Below are 21,780 nucleotides of genomic sequence, written 5' to 3' on the forward strand. Positions count from 1 at the left end.
GGTGGCAAAACAAAAGCGAGGCGGCCGTGACTGTACTGCGCGATTAACCTCTCTGTCTTTCCTTTTTATTTTTTTTATAAGTTGTTTATAGCTTCAGCGAGTTTATAACTTTTATATAATTATTTTGCTGTCTGAAGGACGTGAGGGAAACAAATACAATGACGTGAATATTCGGGTTTTAGTGACGGTGCGCTGGGAAAAGAGTAAGTATGCTAACATGCTAACTAGTTGGCTAGTTAGCATGCGCAGAGAGCTTATTAATGGAGCGTTTTGGTTGTAAAATATTGATTTTTATTTTAAAATTGGGTTGTCCTAAAAACTACATGTTGATATTTTTGGTTTTGAATGTGTCCGGGTAAGTGAATATGAGGTGAGTCATGTTTAATATTGTAGTCTGAGGAAATAAATGATAGCATTGAGGTAGTTAAATAAACTGAAATACTGTAGTTAACGCTTATTTTTCCACATAAGATAATTTTTTTTTTTAAGGCAGGAATACCCATAATTATGGACAGGATGTAATACAATACAACACAACGTTATTAATATGCTTCACCATTCTAACTTCAGGATCACGTGATCTCTCTAAACAACTTTCAGATCTCACCATTGCATTTTTGGACCAAATACACTACTGTTCAAAAGTTTGGGGTCACTTTGAAATGTCCTTATTTTTGAAAGAAAAGCACTGTTCTTTTCAATGAAGATCACTTTAAACTAATCAGAAATCCACTGTATACATTGCTAATGTGGTAAATGACTATTCTAGCTGCAAATGTCTGGTTTTTGGTGCAATATCTCCATAGGTGTATGGAGCACTTGCATGTGACGTCACAGCCGATCCAGATTGTGACAGACGCCATCTTGTCGGTCAAACGCCATATTTCCGCCTTCTACTTCTACCTTTTCTTCTGGAAAACCCTACTATATACACAATTCTACGACAACGGCTGCGGCTACAAGCTCTCCCTACCTGTGCACGTTTTTTATGTGTATTTTTGCGTGTTGTTCGTCTGTACCGGACTTCAATAGCCACTACAACCGTATGGACTTACTGGACATTGGTTTCCAGTAGAAAATGACGGTTTGTAGCGATTTCCATCGCATGCACAACATTCCGGACGAGATAGCGAGACCAGCGGGGTCTCCATGGATTGTTATCGGAAGCAAAGCGAAGGAGGCGGCGCCGGGAGCGGAAGCAAAAGCGAGGCTGCAGGCAGAGCCGGCCTGTTGATTAAGCTCAGAAAACAGCTACTCAAACCTCCAGTGCTAAGCCTCTACCTCTCCAACGCCAGATCCATGGTAAACAAGACGGACGATTTGGAATTACAGCTGGAATTACCTTATTCTATTCTATAATTGGCTGGTCAGTGCTATACTAGATACTGATATAAATAGTATTAGTACTCAATACTTAAAAGTGACTTACCCATCCGATGAGGATTGTTATTTTCTTGTTTACAAGATGCCACATCTGAGTCGCTGACAAATCCTGAATTTCTGTAAAGATAACTGTGCAGAGATTTATAAGCACGCAGTGCTTCACCACTGAACAGCGAGGGAAAGTTAATGAGGTAATTATACACGTCCGGGTATTCCACCTCTGGCAGTTCAATATCCACTGACATGGTCGTGAAAACTCCGTCCGGTAAGCCATAAAGGTCACTAATCTGTAGATCGTTTATTTTAGACATATATCTAGTTATCTGTTCATTAGAAAAATGAGCCGTGTAGTCCGTCGGTTGAAATTGATCCATTCTGTACACGAGTGCAGCACTATTCAGCACTGTTTTTTACCGACAAGATGGCGGCTGTATACTTTCCGGTCACGTGACTGCAAGATCTCTATAGAAGCCCATTTCCAGCAACTCTCACTCCAGTGTTCTAATGGTACAATGTGTTTGCTCATTGCCTCAGAAGGCTAATGGATGATTAGAAAACCCTTGTACAATCATGTTAGCACAGCTGAAAACAGTTTAGCTCTTTAGAGAAGCTATAAAACTGACCTTCCTTTGAGCAGATTGAGTTTCTGGAGCATCACATTTGTGGGGTCGATTAAATGCTCAAAATGGCCAGAAAAATGTCTTGACTGTATTTTCTATTCATTTTACAACTTGTGGTGGTAAATAAAAGTGTGACTTTTCATGGAAAACACAAAATTGTCTGGGTGACCACAAAATTTTGAACGGTAGTGTACATCACACTTCCAGAAGCGAGTTATGTATAATCACACTATCTGATCTCACCCAGATGAGGATGGGTTCCTTTTTGAGTCTGGTTTCTTCCTCATGTCGTCTGAGGGAGTTTGTGCTTTCTACAGTTGCTTCAGGCTTACTCATGAGGGATAAATGTATTAGTTCATACATTTAAAAGCCTTATGACTATTTATTTAATCCAAATAAATTGATTCGACTTGACTGTCGCTGCGTACAACCTTGTGGTGACCATGAACAATCAGCTGTCCTTCTCTTTCAAATTATTAGACTGACACGCTCGTTACAACATCAGAAGGATTCATCCATTTCAATCCACACAGGCCACTCGTACCTCTTTCCACTAATGCAAACTAGGTGTTGGAGTTGGTTCGCCTTGTGAGATTTCTAAGAACAAGTTTGGGTTTCCATAGGCTAGAGATCCACGTCGTTGCGTCTCTATATACATCTTTGCTTTCCCAGCAGCACCACCACAACGGCAGACTACATCATCTCTTTAAAGAAGAAACCTTTATTTGTCACATGCACACTTTAAGCACAGTGAAATTCATCCTCTGCATTTAACCCATCTGAAGCAGTGAGCATACGCACACACTCCGAGCAGTGGGCAGCCACACCAGAGCACCCGGGGAGCAGTCAGGGGTTCGGTACCTTGCTCAAAGGCACCTCAGCCCAAGGCCGCCCCACGTCAACCTAACTGCATGTCTTTGGATTGTGGGGGGAAACCAGAGCACCCGGAGGAAACCCACGCAGACACGGGGAGAACATGCAAACTCCACACAGAAAGGCCCTCGCCGGCAGCTGGGTTCGAACCCGGAACCTTCTTGCTGTGAGGCAGTAGTGCTAACCACTACACCACCGTCCCAAAAGGTGCAGCACGGTGCACCACTTCACAAGTGGTGCTCCTGGCTTTGCGAACCCACCTTGGCATCCAAACCCATTTGCACTGTGCCGTTGTTTAAAAATGGCGCTCCCTAATTTTTGGTTGGTCTTTTGGTTTCACATGATGTCACATCCACCTCATTAGTTATTCAAAACTTTAGCCAGTGGTCTGCCAAAGCTTACTTGACAAAGCGATTGTACTGATACGGTGCTTTGCTCGCATGAAAAATCCCTTACTCTTGCGTTATTCGAATCGATCAAACCGTGAAACTAATAAAAGTTTCTTCAGGGTTCCCCGAGAACTAATAAAGGGTGAACGAACACAGGATTTCACTAAAAGGTGTCGAGAAAGGTGGCTTTTGAACCTCTCACTGAAATCGAAGGGAGCCGAGTCGAAGCATGCTCGGGTTTGCAGTGATCACTTGGTGAAAGGTTTGTATCTTCCTCTCAGCGACGTCCTTAGTGTTTTCCAAGTACTTTTCTTTCTGTGTGTCGTTATTTTACAGTACTTTTTTTTTTTTAAGTCACGAAGCACTAAAATCCCCAGCTGTTTCTTTGTTTACTCCTCACAAAGTCCATATGCATGAAGATCGCGACAGAATTCTAACCCAGCCGTACAGTTACAATGCGCCGTGATCACTTCTTGTCCGTCTTGTTTAACTAAGATCCAGATCTTTAAAGGGGTTTCTGATTATCTTTGTGAATGATTTACCTGAGAGATAAGAACCAACACAAGTGAGAATCAAGAGAACTGTTTGTTTACACTTCAACTTGCAGCACTTCGTTGTAAAGACGTGAACGAAAAGCTTAAAACATACTTACGATGGCAAAAACAATACAGGATTCATTCGGCAGTGACTTGATCCCTTTACCCAGCCACAAACAAAAAAAAATCCTCCATGCTCTTCCACGCTTTTATCTGTTTTGCGGTGTAGAAGGACGTCTGCAACACCAGATAGTTCGAGATGTCGGGGAACTCGACTGAAAGGTCGTTTTCGAGATCGTATGACAAATCCTTCTTTCCCAGACTGTAGGGGTCGATTCCATTGCACATAGCAATCTTCTGAATATATCTAAAGCCAGCAGTGGCTTCTAGATTACAAGCGTACTCTGATGAGTTATCGCTAGTTGTTTGCACTACGGCAGCTGTTTTGGTTTGCTGGACCACCAGCTGAAGTGAAATCGTTGAAACCCAAGAATAATCCTGCCCTCAGCCCCTGACGTAAGCAGTTCTTGGTTCAGCAAAGTGTTGGTGTCGCTTACTTACAAACCAGTTTTACTGGCCGAGAGCCGGTTTTTTGATTAGGCACTGGGTCTGAAACAGTCCTTGGTAGAAAAGGTGTATCGGGTGCTTAGTCAGACCCTTGTCATTTTGAGACCGAATGCCTACAATTCGATCCTGGCAGGGCTGAACAACTGAGTCATGGCAAATGATGTTCATACAATGACTACAAACCTATGTCTATGTTCATGAAGTATTTTTAAAGTAACATTTTATTAATTGAAATATATATATATTCTTTTTTTTTTTTTTGTACTATATTACCTCTTCAACAGGGTTTTTAGACTGATAAGTCAGTGACCAGTACCCCTTTTCCACCAAATCAGTTCCAGGGCTGGTTCGGAGCCAGTGCTGGTGCTGGTTCACAACTCGTTCAACTTGCGAGCCAGCTGAGAACCAGTTTACTTTTCCATCACTCGTGGTGCTAAGCAGAGCCACGTCATTACGTCGCTGTATACGGAAGTTACGGCGCTACGTTTACATAAACCTTGGCACAAATATCGAAGCAAAAACAACACGGAAGAAGCAGCAGCAACAATAATAATGGATGACTTCGCGTTTGTACAGCTGCTGCTTCTCGTCGCTTAAAAATGGCGATCTTTCGCGGTCTTGTTGTTGGTGTTAACAACTCCGCCCCCCCGCCGACGTAAGCGGTTCTTTCCTCTGGCCCAGCAGAGAGTTGGTGCTAGCCTGGAACCGGTTTTTCTGGCCCCAGAGCCAGTTCTTTGTCAGTGGAAACAGAAAACCCGGTTCCAAACTAAGCACTGGCCCCGAACCAGCCCTGGAACTGCTTTGGTGGAAAAGGGGCACTAGTGAACCAGTATCAGTATAAAGTACGTATTGACTTGTGCAAGTCACTCTGGATAAGGGCGTCTGCTGAATGCTGTAAACGTAACCCATGCAGGCTGAGACGATTTAAAATGGAAGAGAAAATAATTTATTGTGATTTCATTTATTTCTGAAAGAAAGATGTCATCTTTGGCCACTGCAAAAGTAATTTAAAGTCAAACCAACTGTTTATGCATTTACAGACCACTATACCATCATATGAAACAAAAAGAAGCAATGGTTTTAATAATAATAGGTAGATGGAAGAGATGTTTGTATTTGTATCATATTTGATGGATGAATGCTTGGTCGTGACCTGGTGATGCTCCTCTTTTCTCCTCTCCTCTGCAGCTCTGATGATCTCATGTTTGCACTGAAGGCGCTCCGTTATCGTGGGACCTTTAGTGCTCCCGTTTGCCTTTAGACAACCATGTACCGCGTCACTGGAGAGCGGGACTTCCAGACGTCAGCCCGCCGCATGGGCACGTCGCTGCTCTTCCAGCTGTCGGTGCATGAAAGAGAACTGGACCTGGTGTTCCTGGACCACAGTTATGCCAAGCCCTGGAACGCCCACCCTGACGCCAGCAGTGCCCGGCCCACCCGCATGCTGTTCGTCACCCCGCGCCGCCAGCAGGACTCTTCTGTGTGAGTGTAGACTTCTATATATTTAAAAGTGTCTTTTGAGGCACTTTTATTCACGTTAGTATAATTGTAGTTAAACATTGCGTCAGTAGAAGCTTTACGTGTCTAATGGAGGTGAATTTAGACGGATTGAAGTTGTAAGAATAAGCAGAGATCTTCACACAATCATGTTGAATTGGCTGTATCGAGCTTCGTCAGTAAGTACCGTGTTTTCCGGACTATACGTTGCTCCGGAGTTTAAGTCGCATCAGCCAAAAAATGCATTATGAAGACGAAAAAAACATATATACGTCGCACCGGACTATAAGTCGCACTTTTTTGAAGGGTTATTCTATCCATAGAATCTGTGATTGTATCTGATAAGCGGCGCGTGGTTACTGCGCGACTGCATTGTTTATTTAATAAACGAACAGCTGAGCAGTGATAACGCGCCCTTTGCCCTGTAAGTAGCCTAGTCTGATTATTTTAAATATCTACTACTATCTTTAATACTATCACTATTGTTATTACTAATAGCCTATATTATTATTATTATTATAACTAATATTAGTAGCCTGATGCATTAATCAGTTTGCGTTTAGAATATTTTTACCGGTAGGGCTTATTATCGCCCCATGGCTCTTTCATCTGTGTTATTAAAGCTGTAGTCATCATCGAGGAGTGTCATTCTTCATTTTTGTCGAATTTTATTTCATTAAATCAGAGGTCAAGTAGGCTATAGGTATATCATCTCCAAAGACAACCGTCTAGTGAAAAAAAAAAACAACAACCACTTTTAAATCCCCTACTTAAATCCTTAAAAAGAGTAATTTAACTCATGTCTTGTGTGATCTGATCTCCAATGGTGAAATAAACCGGTTGTGATATGAGTAGTCTGTTATTTTAGAAGATAAATTTAATATATAATTTAATATATAGCCTAATAAAAATAATATTTTATAACATATCACGACATATTACTGTCTGTAATTGTTCGTCACTAAAGCGTTTTCTAAGATCATAATGTCTGATATTATTTTTTTTTACACACACAATAAGCGCGTGTGCGTAAAGTTATAGTAAACCACCCCCCACCTTTTTTTTTTTTTTTTTGAGTCGCCGGACCCACCCACCTCCTGCGTTCTGGGACCTCCCACTTCACAAATTAAGCACTGCCTAAAATCATTACATAACTTATTTAAATAACTATAGGCCTATAATTAATAATAAAACACAGGTCAATCAAGTTTATCAAGCTGGCGATTTCACTCCAAATCAGCAAATCCATTGAATTCCTCATCCTCGGTGTCGCTTCTGAACAACTCTGCCAACTCCAGCGGCAGATGAAGCGCCGTTTCCTCTTCTTCGGCGTGGCTGTCGTCAGACTCAGCATCCGCTCCAGTTATTCCGCGGTGAAAAAAAAAAACCATATATACGTCGCACCGGAGTATAAGTCGCATGGCTAGCCGAACCATGAAAAAAAGTGCGACTTATAGTCCGAAAAATACGGTATGTGTGTTTTTATATATAAAATGCTTTTTTTCAGGGAGTCTGAGATGTCTATCGATGTTGAGACGGTCACGCCTACTCCCATGCCCCTCTACGACAACCAGAAAGCCCGGAGCGTGATGAACGAGTGTGAACGTCACGTTCTGTTCGCGCGGACCGTTGCTGACGGCCCGCTGCCTCCAGACGACTGGGAAGATCATATTAACAAGTAAGAAGAAGTCAGACTCGTGCTGCTTGTAGGATCCACAAACTTTAGGACTGATACCTGATTTTGTGATCTGGGGATGTGTGGTGTTTTTATAAGGTTCTACATTCTTTCAGGCACTTTTTATCCATTTATAGCTCCGTTTTAATTAGCTCACCAGCCGTAGCCGATGAGCTGTCGCCATCACGCAGAGTCCATTGTCCGTCCATCCGCTGACAATTCACAAAAATAGGTACCCATGTGGCTACTGCTTATAAATAACGTTTTCTGATCTATTTCCATACAGTACAATAGCATATATACATGTTATTAATTATATTCGCCTCATCTCTTGCAAGCATCACCAAGCTGTGAGCAGCATCAGGGCTTGTAGTGTTTTGGTTACTGTGCTTTGTTCAAAATACAGTGCTGGGAGCTAGATCTGTTTTCAAAATAGTAAGAAAGCACTTGTTCCTGAATTGTCTTTGAAGCATAATTTAGTACTAATGAGCACATTTTGTTTCACAAGTGTAGTGTAAGGACTCTAAAGTGAATAGCAGAAGTATTATATCGGCCAAAAAGCTAAAAAAAACCTTTGATTTGATCTTTCAGAAGGACCAAACACAAGCTGTGATAATCAAAAGGTAAATTTTCTTAAAATAAACACCACTTACTTGATATCGAATCAGTAGCCTTGGCGAACCACACGGTGAATTTTGTTTATCTTTTTATCTGCCGATTATCTTCCGATACTACGAAGTTAGAACAAGATTTCTCTTATTTCGTTTCTGGTTCTGATTGGTTATTAAGAAGTAGAACGGGTACTCGAGCTTGATCAGGATAAGTGCTGATTGGTTACGAAGTTTTGCTATTCATCTCATCTCATTATCTGTAGCCGCTTTATCCTGTTCTACAGGGTCGCAGGCAAGCTGGAGCCTATCCCAGCTGACTACGGGCGAAAGGCAGGGTACACCCTGGACAAGTCGCCAGGTCATCACAGGCATAGATATACATAGAAGACTAGATGCCTCGTCCCCGTTGCCCGTCAATGAAGTCGAACGTCCGCACATGGCGGCCATCTTACCGCAGACAGCTGGCTTACCCATTACATTGTGTTGGTAGCGATATGTACTTTTCAGATGACCGTAACTTCCTCAAATTTCAATCGATATTCAAACGGTTTGGTTTATTATATAAAAAAAAATGGAAGTATGTATTTATGATATTAATGATGAATAATCATTTCATGTTTTAAAAAAAATACATGCTGAAATTCCTATGCTGTGAGAAGCCGAACACTGCATACTTATGGATAACTGCGTCCTTAGGACAAATAACCATACAATTTATTTCCAATTTTTAGTGAAAATATGTTTACATGTGATAGGGCCGTAGGGGAAGCTAAAGTTAAATAAACAGCTTACTCACTTCTGAAACTTCAGAAATACTTCATCCACCTCAAAAACCTAATGCACTCACAGCATAGCATAATAACAAATATAAACTCGCATCATAGCATAATAACAAATGCAAACTCGCATCATAGCGTAATAACAAATGCAAACTCGCATCGTAGCGTAATAACAAATGCAAACTCGCGTCGTAGCGTAATAACAAATGCAAACTCGCGTCGTAGCGTAATAACAAATGCAAACTCGCGTCGTAGCGTAATAACAAATGCAAACTCGCGTCGTAGCGTAATAACAAATGCAAACTCGCGTCGTAGCGTAATAACAAATGCAAACTCGCGTCGTAGCGTAATAGCAAATGCAAACTCGCGTCGTAGCGTAATAGCAAATGCAAACTCGCGTCGTAGCGTAATAGCAAATGCAAACTCGCGTCGTAGCGTAATAGCAAATGCAAACTCGCGTCGTAGCGTAATAGCAAATGCAAACTCGCGTCGTAGCGTAATAGCAAATGCAAACTCGCGTCGTAGCGTAATAGCAAATGCAAACTCGCGTCGTAGCGTAATAGCAAATGCAAACTCGCGTCGTAGCGTAATAGCAAATGCAAACTCGCGTCGTAGCGTAATAGCAAATGCAAACTCGCGTCGTAGCGTAATAGCAAATGCAAACTCGCGTCGTAGCGTAATAGCAAATGCAAACTCGCGTCGTAGCGTAATAGCAAATGCAAACTCGCGTCGTAGCGTAATAGCAAATGCAAACTCGCGTCGTAGCGTAATAGCAAATGCAAACTCGCGTCGTAGCGTAATAGCAAATGCAAACTCGCGTCGTAGCGTAATAGCAAATGCAAACTCGCGTCGTAGCGTAATAGCAAATGCAAACTCGCGTCGTAGCGTAATAGTATAAAACAGTGACAGCGACTCACGGTAGTTTGTGACAAAAGCATTTAATTAATCACGTGGTTATACTTCCAAGGATAAAAATATATCTTTACATTTACAAAAAGAACATTCAAAGCTGATTATCATGTCAGTCAATATATGTTAGCACAGAAGATTGAAATTTCATTTGACTAGGCTCCAATGTGCAGTTAAAATAAAACTAAACATACTGATATAAACATCTACAATTAAAACAGACACACACATCAGCTTGTCATCAAAGTCAGTACTTTGATTTCCTGTAAATCATAATGTGAGTGCTGGGCTGTGCTTGCGTAAGTCTTCATACACCTTGAAAATTTTTATACTGTATATTTGGCTAATGCCCTTTAAACAGTACTGCTTTGTTGTGCTTCTGTCTCATGCTGCTGTTCTGGAAGGAAAGGGTTGTCATCTTGGCAATGTGGTGGAGTCTAAGCTTAAATAGGGACACAACCAGTGTTTTCAATTAACCAATCCGAAAATGAAAACCATGTGCAAGTGCAACTTCAGTTATTGAAAATATTATCTCATGACCTTCCATGTAAAATTACTTGGTGCTACGAGCTAGCCTAGCATGAAACACAACTTTGACTACAAGCTGCAGTAAGTCGTTTTTGAAGAGAAAAGGTACGATTTTAGCATGTTCAAGCACCCAGAATTACAACCACATTAATAATGTTTTAAGAAATCAAACCATTTGTATATACGTCAAAATTTCAGCGAGATAAGAGTATAAACATTTAAGCACCTCAATGGTCTTACCTCAGTTTACTGCAAATTCTGTGGAAAAGCTTGTCTGTGGTAAGATGGCCGCCCTGTGCGGACGTCCTGGAATACGCGGTGAGGCATCTAGTCTTCTATGTATATCTATGATCACAGGGCTGACACATAGACGCAGACAACCATTCACACTCACATTCACACCTACAGTCAATTTAGAGTCGCCAATTAACCTAACCTGCATGTCTTTGGACTGTGGGGGAAACCGGAGCACCCGGTGACCATCAGAAACAATCTGATCGAGCCTCGTGGCCGGCGAGGGCTCAAACCCGGGCCTTCTTGCTGTGAGGCGACAGTGCTAACCACTACACCACCGTGCCGCCCCAAGTTTTGCTATCGTGCCTTCGCCACTCATTCTTGTGTACCTTTGATAACATGAGATCAACTGTTCATATCGCGAGATCATGATTCGCTGTTCTGGTGATTGTAATGCTTATGTGTACGCGCGGTGAGCTATTGTTACACTCATTCTTTCACTCTTACAACGCGATGGCTACTGCCTCGCTTCGTCTCTATGAGGCAGTAGCCACATAAATCGCTACTCCTCCCTGAGTTTTCACTGGGTTTTGAGTCTGATTGTTTTGTTTGGAAGATCTAATCAGTCTGCACAAGAGTTACTCCCTGGTTGGTTTTGTGATTTTCTCCGGCTCATTAGGCCGGTTAACGAACTTTCAGGAAAATCGCTACTCTTCCCGGAGTTTTCACTGGATTTTGATTCTGATTTTGTTTTGAAGATCTAATTGTTCTCCTTCAGAACAACTTGGCTAATTATAAACGAGTCTGGTTTCTCACGGTACGGCCGTGTGAGCTGCTGCGTCGCTGACGCTCCGGTTTAATGTTTCGCAAATGTTCTGCAACAAGTTGGTTCCTGTTGTCAGCATTGCTGGTGTATAAAACGCACATCATTCACGTATTAATTATTTCTTGCAGTCCTTGTTATTAGTGAGCTCACGCAGCCACAAGCCGATGAGCTATTGCCATCACGCGGCGTCCGTAGTCCGTCCGCGATTCACACAAACCGTTACTCCTCCCTGAGTTTTCAGTCAATTTTGTTTGGAAGATCTAATCAGTCTGCACAGTAATTACTCCGTGGTTTTGTGATCGGTACGGCCGTGTGAGCTACTGCGTCACTGACGCGCTGGTATAGAAGTGTGATGTGTGAAGACAAATCATACACTCTCTATTAACGAAGTAAACGCTGATCTTTTTTCTTTTAGGACTGGATGGACAATGGCCCAGAACAAGCTGTTTAATAAAGTCCTGAAGGCACTACAGGCGGAGAGACTGGCCAGGCTGGCTAATGAAAGTGTGAGTGACTTAAACTTGAGCTTCTATAGAGGTCCTCCCCCTCTCTTTCTTTCTTTCTTTCTTTCTTGTGCTTTGTTCTTTTTCTTTCTTTCTTTCTTTCTTGTGCTTTGTTCTTTTTCTTTCTTTCTTTCTTTCTTTTTCTTTCTTTCTTTCTTGTGCTTTGTTCTTTCTTTCTTTCTTTTTCTTGTGCTTTGTTCTTTCTTTCTTTCTTTCTTTCTTTCTTGTGCTTTGTTCTTTCTTTCTTTCTTTCTTTCTTTCTTTCTTGTGCTTTGTTCTGTTAGGGTTTTGCTGGGATTCGAACCTGGTTCGTGGGTGTGATAATCCAGCAAACCCCCACTAGGCCACCAGGGGGATGACTCAAATGCAGAGGCGTGAGGCGGAAGTAGAAAAAGAATCAAAAGGTTTATTTAAACTATATACACTATATACAGGGCAAAACAAAAGACAAAAAAAAAAAAAAACCAAAGAGTATAATCCAAAAGAAAAGCAAAGTGCAAAAATTCAAAAGCTAAGAAGATCAAAAAACACAGTACAAAGGAAACTGGAGATAAACATAACAGCACAAAGACTCCGTGACAAGAGGACTCAACTCAGGGGTATAAATAGACAAACTAATTAAGGACACAGGTGAAGATAATTAGGCAATTAACACAAACACAAAACACAGGAACAGTGGCGGCCTCTAGAGGCCAAAATAAACACGACATGAAAAGGAAATAACAGCGGCCTCTAGAGGCCAAAACAGTCCTAGTCCTAACAGGACCCCCCCCTCTAGGAGCGTCTCCTGACGTTCCCAGGGCGATCCGGATGGGCCGAATGGAAGTCCCGACATAGTTCTTTATCAAGGACATCCCGAGCAGGAACCCAGCAGCGCTCCTCAGGACCATAGCCCTCCCAGTCCACCAGATATTGCAACCCGCCGCGGACCCGGCGGGAGTCAAGCAGGCGATTCACAGTGAACACAGTCTGCCCCTGGAAGATGCGGGGGGGTGGGGGGTTCCTAGGGGCAGGGGCATACGTAGACGTCAGTACGGGCCGTAACAGGGAAACATGGAAAGTGGGGTTGATCCTCAGAGTCCGGGGCAACTGGAGCCGGTAGGAGACAGGGTTCACCCTGCGCACCACCTTGAAGGGGCCAATGTAGCGAGGAGCAAGCTTGCGGTTCTCCACCCGCAGTGGAAGGTCCTTAGTGGACAGCCAAACACGCTGCCCAGGGCGGAAAGCGTGTGCAGGTCTTCTATGGCGGTTGGCCTGAGTCTGGTTGGTTCTGGAGGTCTGTATGAGGGTCTTCCTGACCTTGCTCCAGGTCTTGCGACACCGTCTCACATATTGGTTGACCGAGGGCACCCCCGCGTCCTCCTCCTGGTCCGGGAACAGAGGTGGCTGGAACCCGAATTGGCACTGGAATGGCGACAGCTTGGTGGCCGATGACTGCAGGGTGTTGTGGGCGTACTCCGCCCATGGCAGCCAGGTGCTCCACGATGTCGGGTTATCCATAGCCAGGCCTCGCAGGGTGGTTTCCAGGTCCTGGTTGAGCCTCTCCGTCTGACCATTGGACTGTGGGTGAAACCCAGAGGAGAGGCTGGCAGTGGCTCCGATGACCTTGCAGAACCCGTGCCACACTCGGGAGGAGAACTGGGGCCCTCGGTCTGAGACGATGTCCTGTGGAAGACCAAAGACTCGGAAGACATGATTAAACAAAAGTTTCGCAGTTTCAAGAGCAGAGGGGAGTTTGCACAGTGGTATGAAGCGGCAGGCCTTGGAGAATCTGTCAACTAAGACCAAAATGACCGTGTTACCTTGTGACTCAGGGAGACCCGTGATAAAGTCGACTGCCACGTGGGACCAGGGACGCCGGGGAATAGTCAGAGGATGCAGGAGACCCTGGGGACGCTGTCGTGGGTTCTTGGTTCTGGTGCAAACCTCACAGGACAGGACAAATGACCTTACTTCCTTCTCCATGTTAGGCCACCAGAAGCGTCTTTTCAGGAAGTCCAGGGTCCTCCGAGCTCCCGGGTGGGCGGTGAGAGGGGAAGAGTGACCCCACTGGAGAACCTTGGCCCGGGCTTGATGTGGGACGTACAAGAGGCCTGGTGGCCCCGTCCCAGGACCGGGGTCCTGGCGTTGGGCTCGTCGGACAGCCTCCTCAATACCCCAGCGGACAGGGGCCACAATCCGGGACACAGGGATAATAGGCCCGACTTCATTTTCCCTGTTAGTGGCAGAGAACAGTCTGGACAGTGCGTCAGGTTTGGTGTTCTTGGAGCCGGGGCGGTATGAGAGGGTGAAGTCAAACCGACTGAAAAACAGGGCCCACCTAGCCTGTCGAGGGTTCAGTCTCTTGGCTTGCTGGAGGTACTCCAGGTTCTTGTGGTCAGTCCAAACCAGGAATGGATGTTGTGCTCCCTCCAGCCAGTGCCTCCACTCCTCAAGGGCCAGTTTGACCGCTAGCAGTTCTCGATCCCCCACATCGTACCGGGACTCAGCAGGACTCAGGCGGTGGGAGAAGTAAGCGCAGGGGTGCAGCTTTCCTTCCGAACGTTGAGAGAGCACCGCGCCGACACCACTGTCCGAGGCGTCCACCTCCACGATGAATGGTTGGGAGGTGTCCGGGAGAACCAGAATGGGTGCCGTGCAGAAGCGGTCCTTGAGGTCTTTGAACGCCTTTTCTGCCTGAGGAGACCAGCCATAAGATCCACCTGTCCCTTTGGTGAGGTCTGACATGGGTGCTGCCACAGAACTGAAGTTCCTGATGAACTTGCGGTAGAAGTTAGCGAATCCTAAGAACCGCTGAACCTCCTTAACGGACTTGGGAGTAGGCCAATCCCGGACGGCCAGGGTCTTGGCAGGGTCCATTTGGAGTTGGCCTGTCCGTACAATAAATCCCAGAAAGGAGACCTCGGGAACATGAAATTCGCATTTCTGGGCCTTGGCGAACAGATTGTTCTGTAGCAGCCTCTGGAGAACCTGGCGGACATGGTGGCGGTGCTCCTGCACGGTCTTGGAAAAGATAAGGATGTCATCGAGGTAGACAAAAACGTATAGGTTAATCATGTCCCTTAAGACGTCGTTGATTAGGGCCTGAAAAACAGCTGGTGCGTTGGTGAGTCCGAAGGGCATCACCTGGTATTCGTAGTGCCCAGACGGGGTGTTAAAGGCAGTCTTCCACTCGTCTCCCTGTCGGATACGGATGAGGTGGTATGCGTTCCGTAGGTCCAACTTGGTGAAGACGGTGGCGCCTTGGAGCAGGTCGAAAGCTGTGGACATCAGCGGAAGGGGATATCGGTTGCGCACAGTGATCTTATTCAGGCCCCTGTAATCAATACATGGTCGGAGCCCCCCATCCTTCTTGCCGACAAAGAAGAAGCCGGCTCCAGCAGGTGAAGTGGAGGGTCGAATAAACCCAGAGACCAGGGCATCTTTGAGGTATTCCTCCATGGCCTTGCGTTCTGGCTGAGAGAGTGAAAACAGTCTGCCACGAGGAGGGGTAGTCCCAGGGAGCAAGTCGATGGCACAGTCGTAGGCCCGGTGCGGAGGAAGAACGGCGGCCCTGCTCTTGCTGAATACCTCCTTGAGATCCCAGTACTCTGTGGGAACTTGAGATAACTCGGTGAGATCAGGGGGCTCGGCAGGAGACACAGGAGAGCTAGAGAGCAGACAAGAGGCATGGCATGCAGGGCCCCATTCCACAACCTGGCTTGTTACCCAGTCTATGCGAGGGTTGTGGCGAGTAAGCCAAGGAAGGCCTAGAATAACTGGGAACTCAGGTGAAGGAATCAGGTGCAGGGATATTTCTTCCTTGTGACCTTGAGACTGGAGGAAAACTGGAGAAGTAACTTGGGTGACTCTTCCATCACCTAACGCTTGGCCATCGAGGGCAGACACAGACAGTGGGACTTCAAGAGGTGCAGTCGGAATATTGATGCTTTGGGCGAAGTGAATATCCATAAAGTTCCCAGCCGCCCCTGAGTCTATCAAAGCTTGACAAGAGTGGACAGACTCACCCCAGGAGATGGAGACCGGGATGTAGATTCCTTGGCCAGGGAGTCCGGGAGAGAGGGTAGGCCCCGTCACAACCCTCCCTCGGCTGGACGGGGCGGTCCTTTTCCCAAGAGTTCGGGACATGATGCTCGGAAGTGACCAGGCTTGCCACAGTAGATGCAGCACTTGTCCCTCCTTCTGCGCTCCCTCTCAGATGCGGAGAGGCGAGTACGACCCACTTGCATGGGTTCTGGACAGTCACTGAAGGAGGTAGACGGTCTCCAGGTAGAGGTAGGGAGGCTGGGGGGGCTCAAGGCTTGGTGGCGTTCTCTCATCCTGTTGTCCAGACGAATAGCATGTGAGATGAGGGTTTCGAGGTCACTTGGGCATCCAATAGAGGCCAGACCGTCCTTGATGGGGTCAGACAGACCATGGTGGAAGGCTGACACCAGGGCAGTCTCGTTCCATCCACTTACTGCTGCGAGTGTTCGGAACGAGATGGCGTAATCTGCGACGCTTCCTCCTTGCCGGATGGACATGAGCTTTCGGGCTGCGTCGGTACTGATGTCTGCCTGATCGAAGACCCGAAGCATCTCTTCAGAAAACAGCTGGAAATCAAAGCACTCAGGTCCCTGTCTTTGCCAGATAGCAGTAGCCCAGGCTCGCGCCTTACCAGCTAATAAGGTGATCACAAAGGCAATCTTGCGGCGATCCGTAGTGTAGGTGGTAGGCTGAAGCTCAAAGGTGAGTTGACACTGGGTAAGGAACTCTCGGCACTCACTGTGCTTGCCATCATACCTCTGTGGTGTAGGAAGGCTGGGTTCGCGAGGTGAAGAAGGCAGCATTGCAGGAGGCACTGGAGCAGGAGTGGGAGCTGGATCAGGAGCAGGAACTGGATCAGGAGATGCAGGCAGAGATGTCAGCTGTGCCAGGGTTTTCCCAATTTGCTGAAGCAGTTCCTCGTGGCGAGCGAGGGCCTCACGTTGGCTGGTGAGCGTACGTCCATGAGCGTCCATGGTCGCTCCGAAGCGTGTCAAAGCTGCCATAATTCCCTGAAGGTTGGCCGGGTAGACAGTTGAAGCAGCCTCTGCTGAGTCGGTCATGACGGAGTCTTTCTGTTAGGGTTTTGCTGGGATTCGAACCTGGTTCGTGGGTGTGATAATCCAGCAAACCCCCACTAGGCCACCAGGGGGATGACTCAAATGCAGAGGCGTGAGGCGGAAGTAGAAAAAGAATCAAAAGGTTTATTTAAACTATATACACTATATACAGGGCAAAACAAAAGACAAAAAAAAAAAAAAACCAAAGAGTATAATCCAAAAGAAAAGCAAAGTGCAAAAATTCAAAAGCTAAGAAGATCAAAAAACACAGTACAAAGGAAACTGGAGATAAACATAACAGCACAAAGACTCCGTGACAAGAGGACTCAACTCAGGGGTATAAATAGACAAACTAATTAAGGACACAGGTGAAGATAATTAGGCAATTAACACAAACACAAAACACAGGAACAGTGGCGGCCTCTAGAGGCCAAAATAAACACGACATGAAAAGGAAATAACAGCGGCCTCTAGAGGCCAAAACAGTCCTAGTCCTAACATGTTCTTTCTTTCTTTCTTTTTCTTGTGCTTTGTTCTTTCTTTCTTTCTTTCTTTCTTTCTTTCTTTCTTTCTTTCTTTCTTGTGCTTTGTTCTTTCTTTCTTTCTTTTTCTTGTGCTTTGTTCTTTCTTTCTTTCTTTTTCTTGTGCTTTGTTCTTTCTTTCTTTCTTTCTTTCTTTTTCTTTCTTTCTTGTGCTTTGTTCTTTCTTTCTTTTTCTTGTGCTTTCTTTCTTTCTTGTGCTTTGTTCTTTCTTTCTTTCTTTCTTTCTTTTTCTTTCTTTTTCTTGTGCTTTCTTTCTTTCTTTCTTTCTTTCTTTCTTGTGCTTTGTTCTTTCTTTCTTTCTTTCTTTCTTTTTCTTGTGCTTTGTTCTTTCTTTCTTTCTTGTGCTTTGTTCTTTCTTTCTTTCTTTCTTTCTTTCTTTCTTTCTTTCTTGTGCTTTGTTCTTTCTTTCTTGTGCTTTGTTCTTTCTTGTGCTTTGTTCTTTCTTTCTTGTGCTTTGTTCTTTCTTTCTTTCTTTCTTGTGCTTTGTTCTTTCTTTCTTGTGCTTTGTTCTTTCTTTCTTGTGCTTTTTTCTTTCTTTCTTTCTTGTGCTTTGTTCTTTCTTTCTTTCTTGTGCTTTCTTTCTTTCTTTCTCGTGCTTTCTTTCTTTCTTTCTTTCTTTCTTTCTTGTGCTTTGTTTCTTTCTTTCTTTCTTTCTTGTGCTTTGTTTCTTTCTTTCTTTCTTGTGCTTCTTTCTTTCTTTCTTTCTTTCTTTCTTTCTTTCTTTCTTTCTTTCTTTCTTTCTTTCTTGTGCTTTGTTCGTTCTTTTCTTTCTTTCTTGTGCTTTGTTCGTTCTTTTCTTTCTTTCTTGTGCTTTGTTCGTTCTTTCTTTCTTTCTTTCTTTCTTTATTTTTCTTTCTTGTGCTTTGTTCTTTCTTTCTTTCTTTCTTTCTTTCTTTCTTTCTTGTGCTTTGTTCGTTCTTTTCTTTCTTTCTTTCTTTCTTTCTTTCTTTCTTGTGCTTTGTTCGTTCTTTTCTTTCTTTCTTGTGCTTTGTTCTTTTCTTTCTTTCTTTCTTTCTTTCTTTCTTTCTTTCTTTCTTTCTTTCTTTCTTGTGCTTTTTTCTTTCTTTCTTTTCTTTCTTTCTTGTGCTTTGTTCTTTCTTTCTTTCTTTCTTTCTTTCTTTCTTTCTTTCTTTCTTTCTTGTGCTTTGTTCTTTCTTTCTTGTGCTTTGTTCTTTCTTTCTTGTGCTTTGTTCTTTCTTTCTTTCTTTCTTTCTTTCTTTCTTTCTTTCTTTCTTGTGCTTTGTTCTTTCTTTCTTTCTTTCTTTCTTTCTTTCTTTCTTTCTTTCTTTCTTGTGCTTTCTTTCTTTCTTTCTTTCTTTCTTTCTTTCTTTCTTGTGCTTTGTTCGTTCTTTTCTTTCTTTCTTTCTTGTGCTTTGTTCGTTCTTTTCTTTCTTTCTTGTGCTTTGTTCGTTCGTTCTTTCTTTCTTTCTTTCTTTCTTTCTTGTGCTTTGTTCGTTCTTTTCTTTCTTTCTTGTGCTTTGTTCTTTTCTTTCTTTCTTTCTTTCTTTCTTTCTTTCTTTCTTTCTTTCTTTCTTGTGCTTTTTTCTTTCTTTCTTTTCTTTCTTTCTTGTGCTTTGTTCTTTCTTTCTTTCTTTCTTTCTTTCTTTCTTTCTTTCTTTCTTTCTTTCTTTCTTTCTTGTGCTTTTTTCTTTCTTTCTTTCTTTCTTTCTTTCTTTCTTTCTTTCTTTCTTGTGCTTTGTTCTTTCTTTCTTTCTTTCTTTCTTGTGCTTTGTTCTTTCTTTCTTTCTTTCTTTCTTTCTTTCTTTCTTTCTTTCTTTCTTTCTTTCTTTCTTTCTTTCTTGTGCTTTGTTCTTTTTCTTTCTTTCTTGTGCTTTGTTCTTTCTTTCTTTCTTTCTTTCTTTCTTTCTTTCTTGTGCTTTGTTCTTTCTTTCTTTCTTTCTTTCTTTCTTTCTTTCTTTCTTGTGCTTTTTTCTTTCTTTCTTTCTTTCTTTCTTTCTTGTGCTTTGTTCGTTCTTTCTTTCTTTCTTGTGCTTTGTTCGTTCGTTCTTTCTTTCTTTCTTTCTTTCTTTCTTTCTTTCTTTCTTGTGCTTTCTTTCTTTCTTTCTTTCTTTCTTTCTTTCTTTCTTTCTTGTGCTTTCTTTCTTTCTTTCTTTCTTTCTTTCTTTCTTTCTTTCTTTCTTTCTTTCTTTCTTTCTTTCTTGTGCTTTCTTTCTTTCTTTCTTTGTCTGTCTGTCTGTCTGTCAACACCCGCGTGGGTTTCCTCCGGGTGCTCCGGTTTCCCCCACAGTCCAAAGACATGCAGGTTAGGTTAACTGGTGACTCTAAATTGAGCGTAGGTGTGAATGTGAGTGTGAATGGTTGTCTGTGTCTATGTGTCAGCCCTGTGATGACCTGGCGACTTGTCCAGGGTGTACCCCGGCTTTCGCCCGTAGTCAGCTGGGATAGGCTCCAGCTTGCCTGCAAACCCTGTAGAACAGGATAAAGCGGCTAGAGATAATGAGATGAGTGTCAACACACTAAAAATCTGTAATTTGAAACTTCAGTAACTGGTTACCTGGATTATGAGAATTAAAACCTGTGCGTGCGTGCGTGTCCAATCCTCTGTCAGGTGTGTAACGAGCCCGTCCTGCGCAGGATCGCGGTGGATAAATGTGCCCGAAAAGTTCGGCATGCGCTAGCCAGCGTGAACTGGGATGCTAAGCTAACTCAGTGGCTACACAGCACCCTGGTGGAGTCTCTGAGCCTGGCCATGCTGGCCGCCTACCTGGATGTCCTGCAGACCCTCAAAAGCAAGGTGAAGATGTTGAACTGTTCTCTGAAGTGTCCTGAAATCCATTGTAAAGGCTTCGGCTCACTTTGTTTCTCTGTGATTCGTCAGGTCCCTTCTTTGATTGAGCGGATGCTGCCAGCGTCATCCACTAAATCGGGTGCGGCGGGAGCGGAGGCGCTGTCCCTGCTCCTGAAGCGCCCCTGGGATCCCGCTGTGGGTGTGCTGTCGCAAAACAAACCGGTATGTGTAAAAGGTCTCGCTGGGGTTGGTGTTATTTAAACGATTGGCCGTTTGTTCATTTCGTTAAGCTGCTGTGTGTGTGTGTGTGTGTGTGTGTTCTAATGTATTTAGAATAAACTTCCTGGTTCACCTCTGATCCTGATTTGTCCATCAGGACCAACATTGCCCACCTTCTCTACCTCCCGCAGAATGAGATTCTGGCAATCACAGCTCTCCTGTTTGGGCAAGGCAAGTCCACACACTACACCCAACGCAAACATTTCTCTTCTCTCTACCTCTCCGTCTGTCTTTCTCAATCAGTTTGTGTCTCTGCGCTTCATCTCTGTCTCTCTGATTTCCACCATTTGAATCAAAACTAAACAAGAAACATGACCTTTGTATACCAGGTCATTCCTGTAAGCACTCACGTGGGCAGCGGTGCAAACATCAGCATCACTCAGTGTCTGGAGCACCTTATCGGCACCGTCAGGGGGAAAGTCATTGAGGTGAGTGTTGAACGGGTCCAAAACAGAGACCTCTGACTGATGATGCTCTTCAGCTTACAGTATGCTGTCCTTGGAATAGATTTCAGAAATGATTTGGTTGCAGGTTCACAGTCACTTCCCTCACAAACCTATCATCCTGGTGGGCTGGAACGTGGGTGCACTGATCGCTTGCCATGTAAGTCTGTTTAGAAATGTATTGTGGTTTGTGAAGCGCTTAATTTGCTGTGAGTAGGGGTAAATATTTGAGTGTTTGTGATTTTTGTGTGTAGGTGTCTCTTATGGAGCATGTCACGGCAATCGTGTGTCTGGGTTTCCCTCTGCAAACAGTCAGCGGATTAAGAGGGGTAATTTCTGAGTGGCATCATGCTATTTTCTTTGTGCTAATCAGGTTTATTGGACCTGGGGGGAACGAGCTGCTTTTTTTTTTTATATATATAACCTGTTCTTACTGCAGCGAGGGTGGGTGTAATATGCAACATATGAGAACTATGTGCTTTATTTTCTGCCGGGCAGGACGTGGACGACCCGTTGTTGGACATGAAGACCCCTGTGCTGTTTGTGGTGGGTCAGAACGCGCTGCAGTGCGGCACAGAGAACATGGAGGAGTTCAGGGAGAAGATTCGAGCAGACAACAGCATGGTGGTTGTAGGAGGGGCTGATGACAACCTCAGGTGTGTCTGTGTGTTAGGGGTGTGAACACCTTAGAGATTTCTGTTCTTGTAATCCTCAGTGCTGAAATTATTTTGTAGCTCGTATTAACTGAACTTT

The 21,780-nt window shown here is 44.1% G+C and overlaps 1 protein-coding gene across 2 annotated transcripts in view; it reads left to right on the plus strand.

The window, feature by feature from the left end:
• kansl3 (KAT8 regulatory NSL complex subunit 3) overlaps positions 1 to 21,780 on the plus strand; it is a 34,470-nt gene continuing 12,690 nt past the window's right edge. For both annotated transcript variants that reach the window (XM_060931316.1, XM_060931317.1), the window contains exons 1-11: positions 1 to 203; positions 5,557 to 5,850; positions 7,373 to 7,543; positions 11,843 to 11,933; positions 20,126 to 20,311; positions 20,396 to 20,527; positions 20,639 to 20,755; positions 20,914 to 21,012; positions 21,116 to 21,187; positions 21,282 to 21,356; positions 21,526 to 21,683. In XM_060931316.1, coding sequence (XP_060787299.1) covers positions 5,636 to 5,850; positions 7,373 to 7,543; positions 11,843 to 11,933; positions 20,126 to 20,311; positions 20,396 to 20,527; positions 20,639 to 20,755; positions 20,914 to 21,012; positions 21,116 to 21,187; positions 21,282 to 21,356; positions 21,526 to 21,683 — 1,316 coding nt within the window. In that variant the 5' untranslated portion in view covers positions 1 to 203; positions 5,557 to 5,635. The remainder of the gene's footprint in view (positions 204 to 5,556; positions 5,851 to 7,372; positions 7,544 to 11,842; positions 11,934 to 20,125; positions 20,312 to 20,395; positions 20,528 to 20,638; positions 20,756 to 20,913; positions 21,013 to 21,115; positions 21,188 to 21,281; positions 21,357 to 21,525; positions 21,684 to 21,780) is intronic.

The sequence above is a fragment of the Neoarius graeffei genome, chromosome 10 (assembly GCF_027579695.1).
Source record: "Neoarius graeffei isolate fNeoGra1 chromosome 10, fNeoGra1.pri, whole genome shotgun sequence".
Taxonomy (NCBI): domain Eukaryota; kingdom Metazoa; phylum Chordata; class Actinopteri; order Siluriformes; family Ariidae; genus Neoarius; species Neoarius graeffei.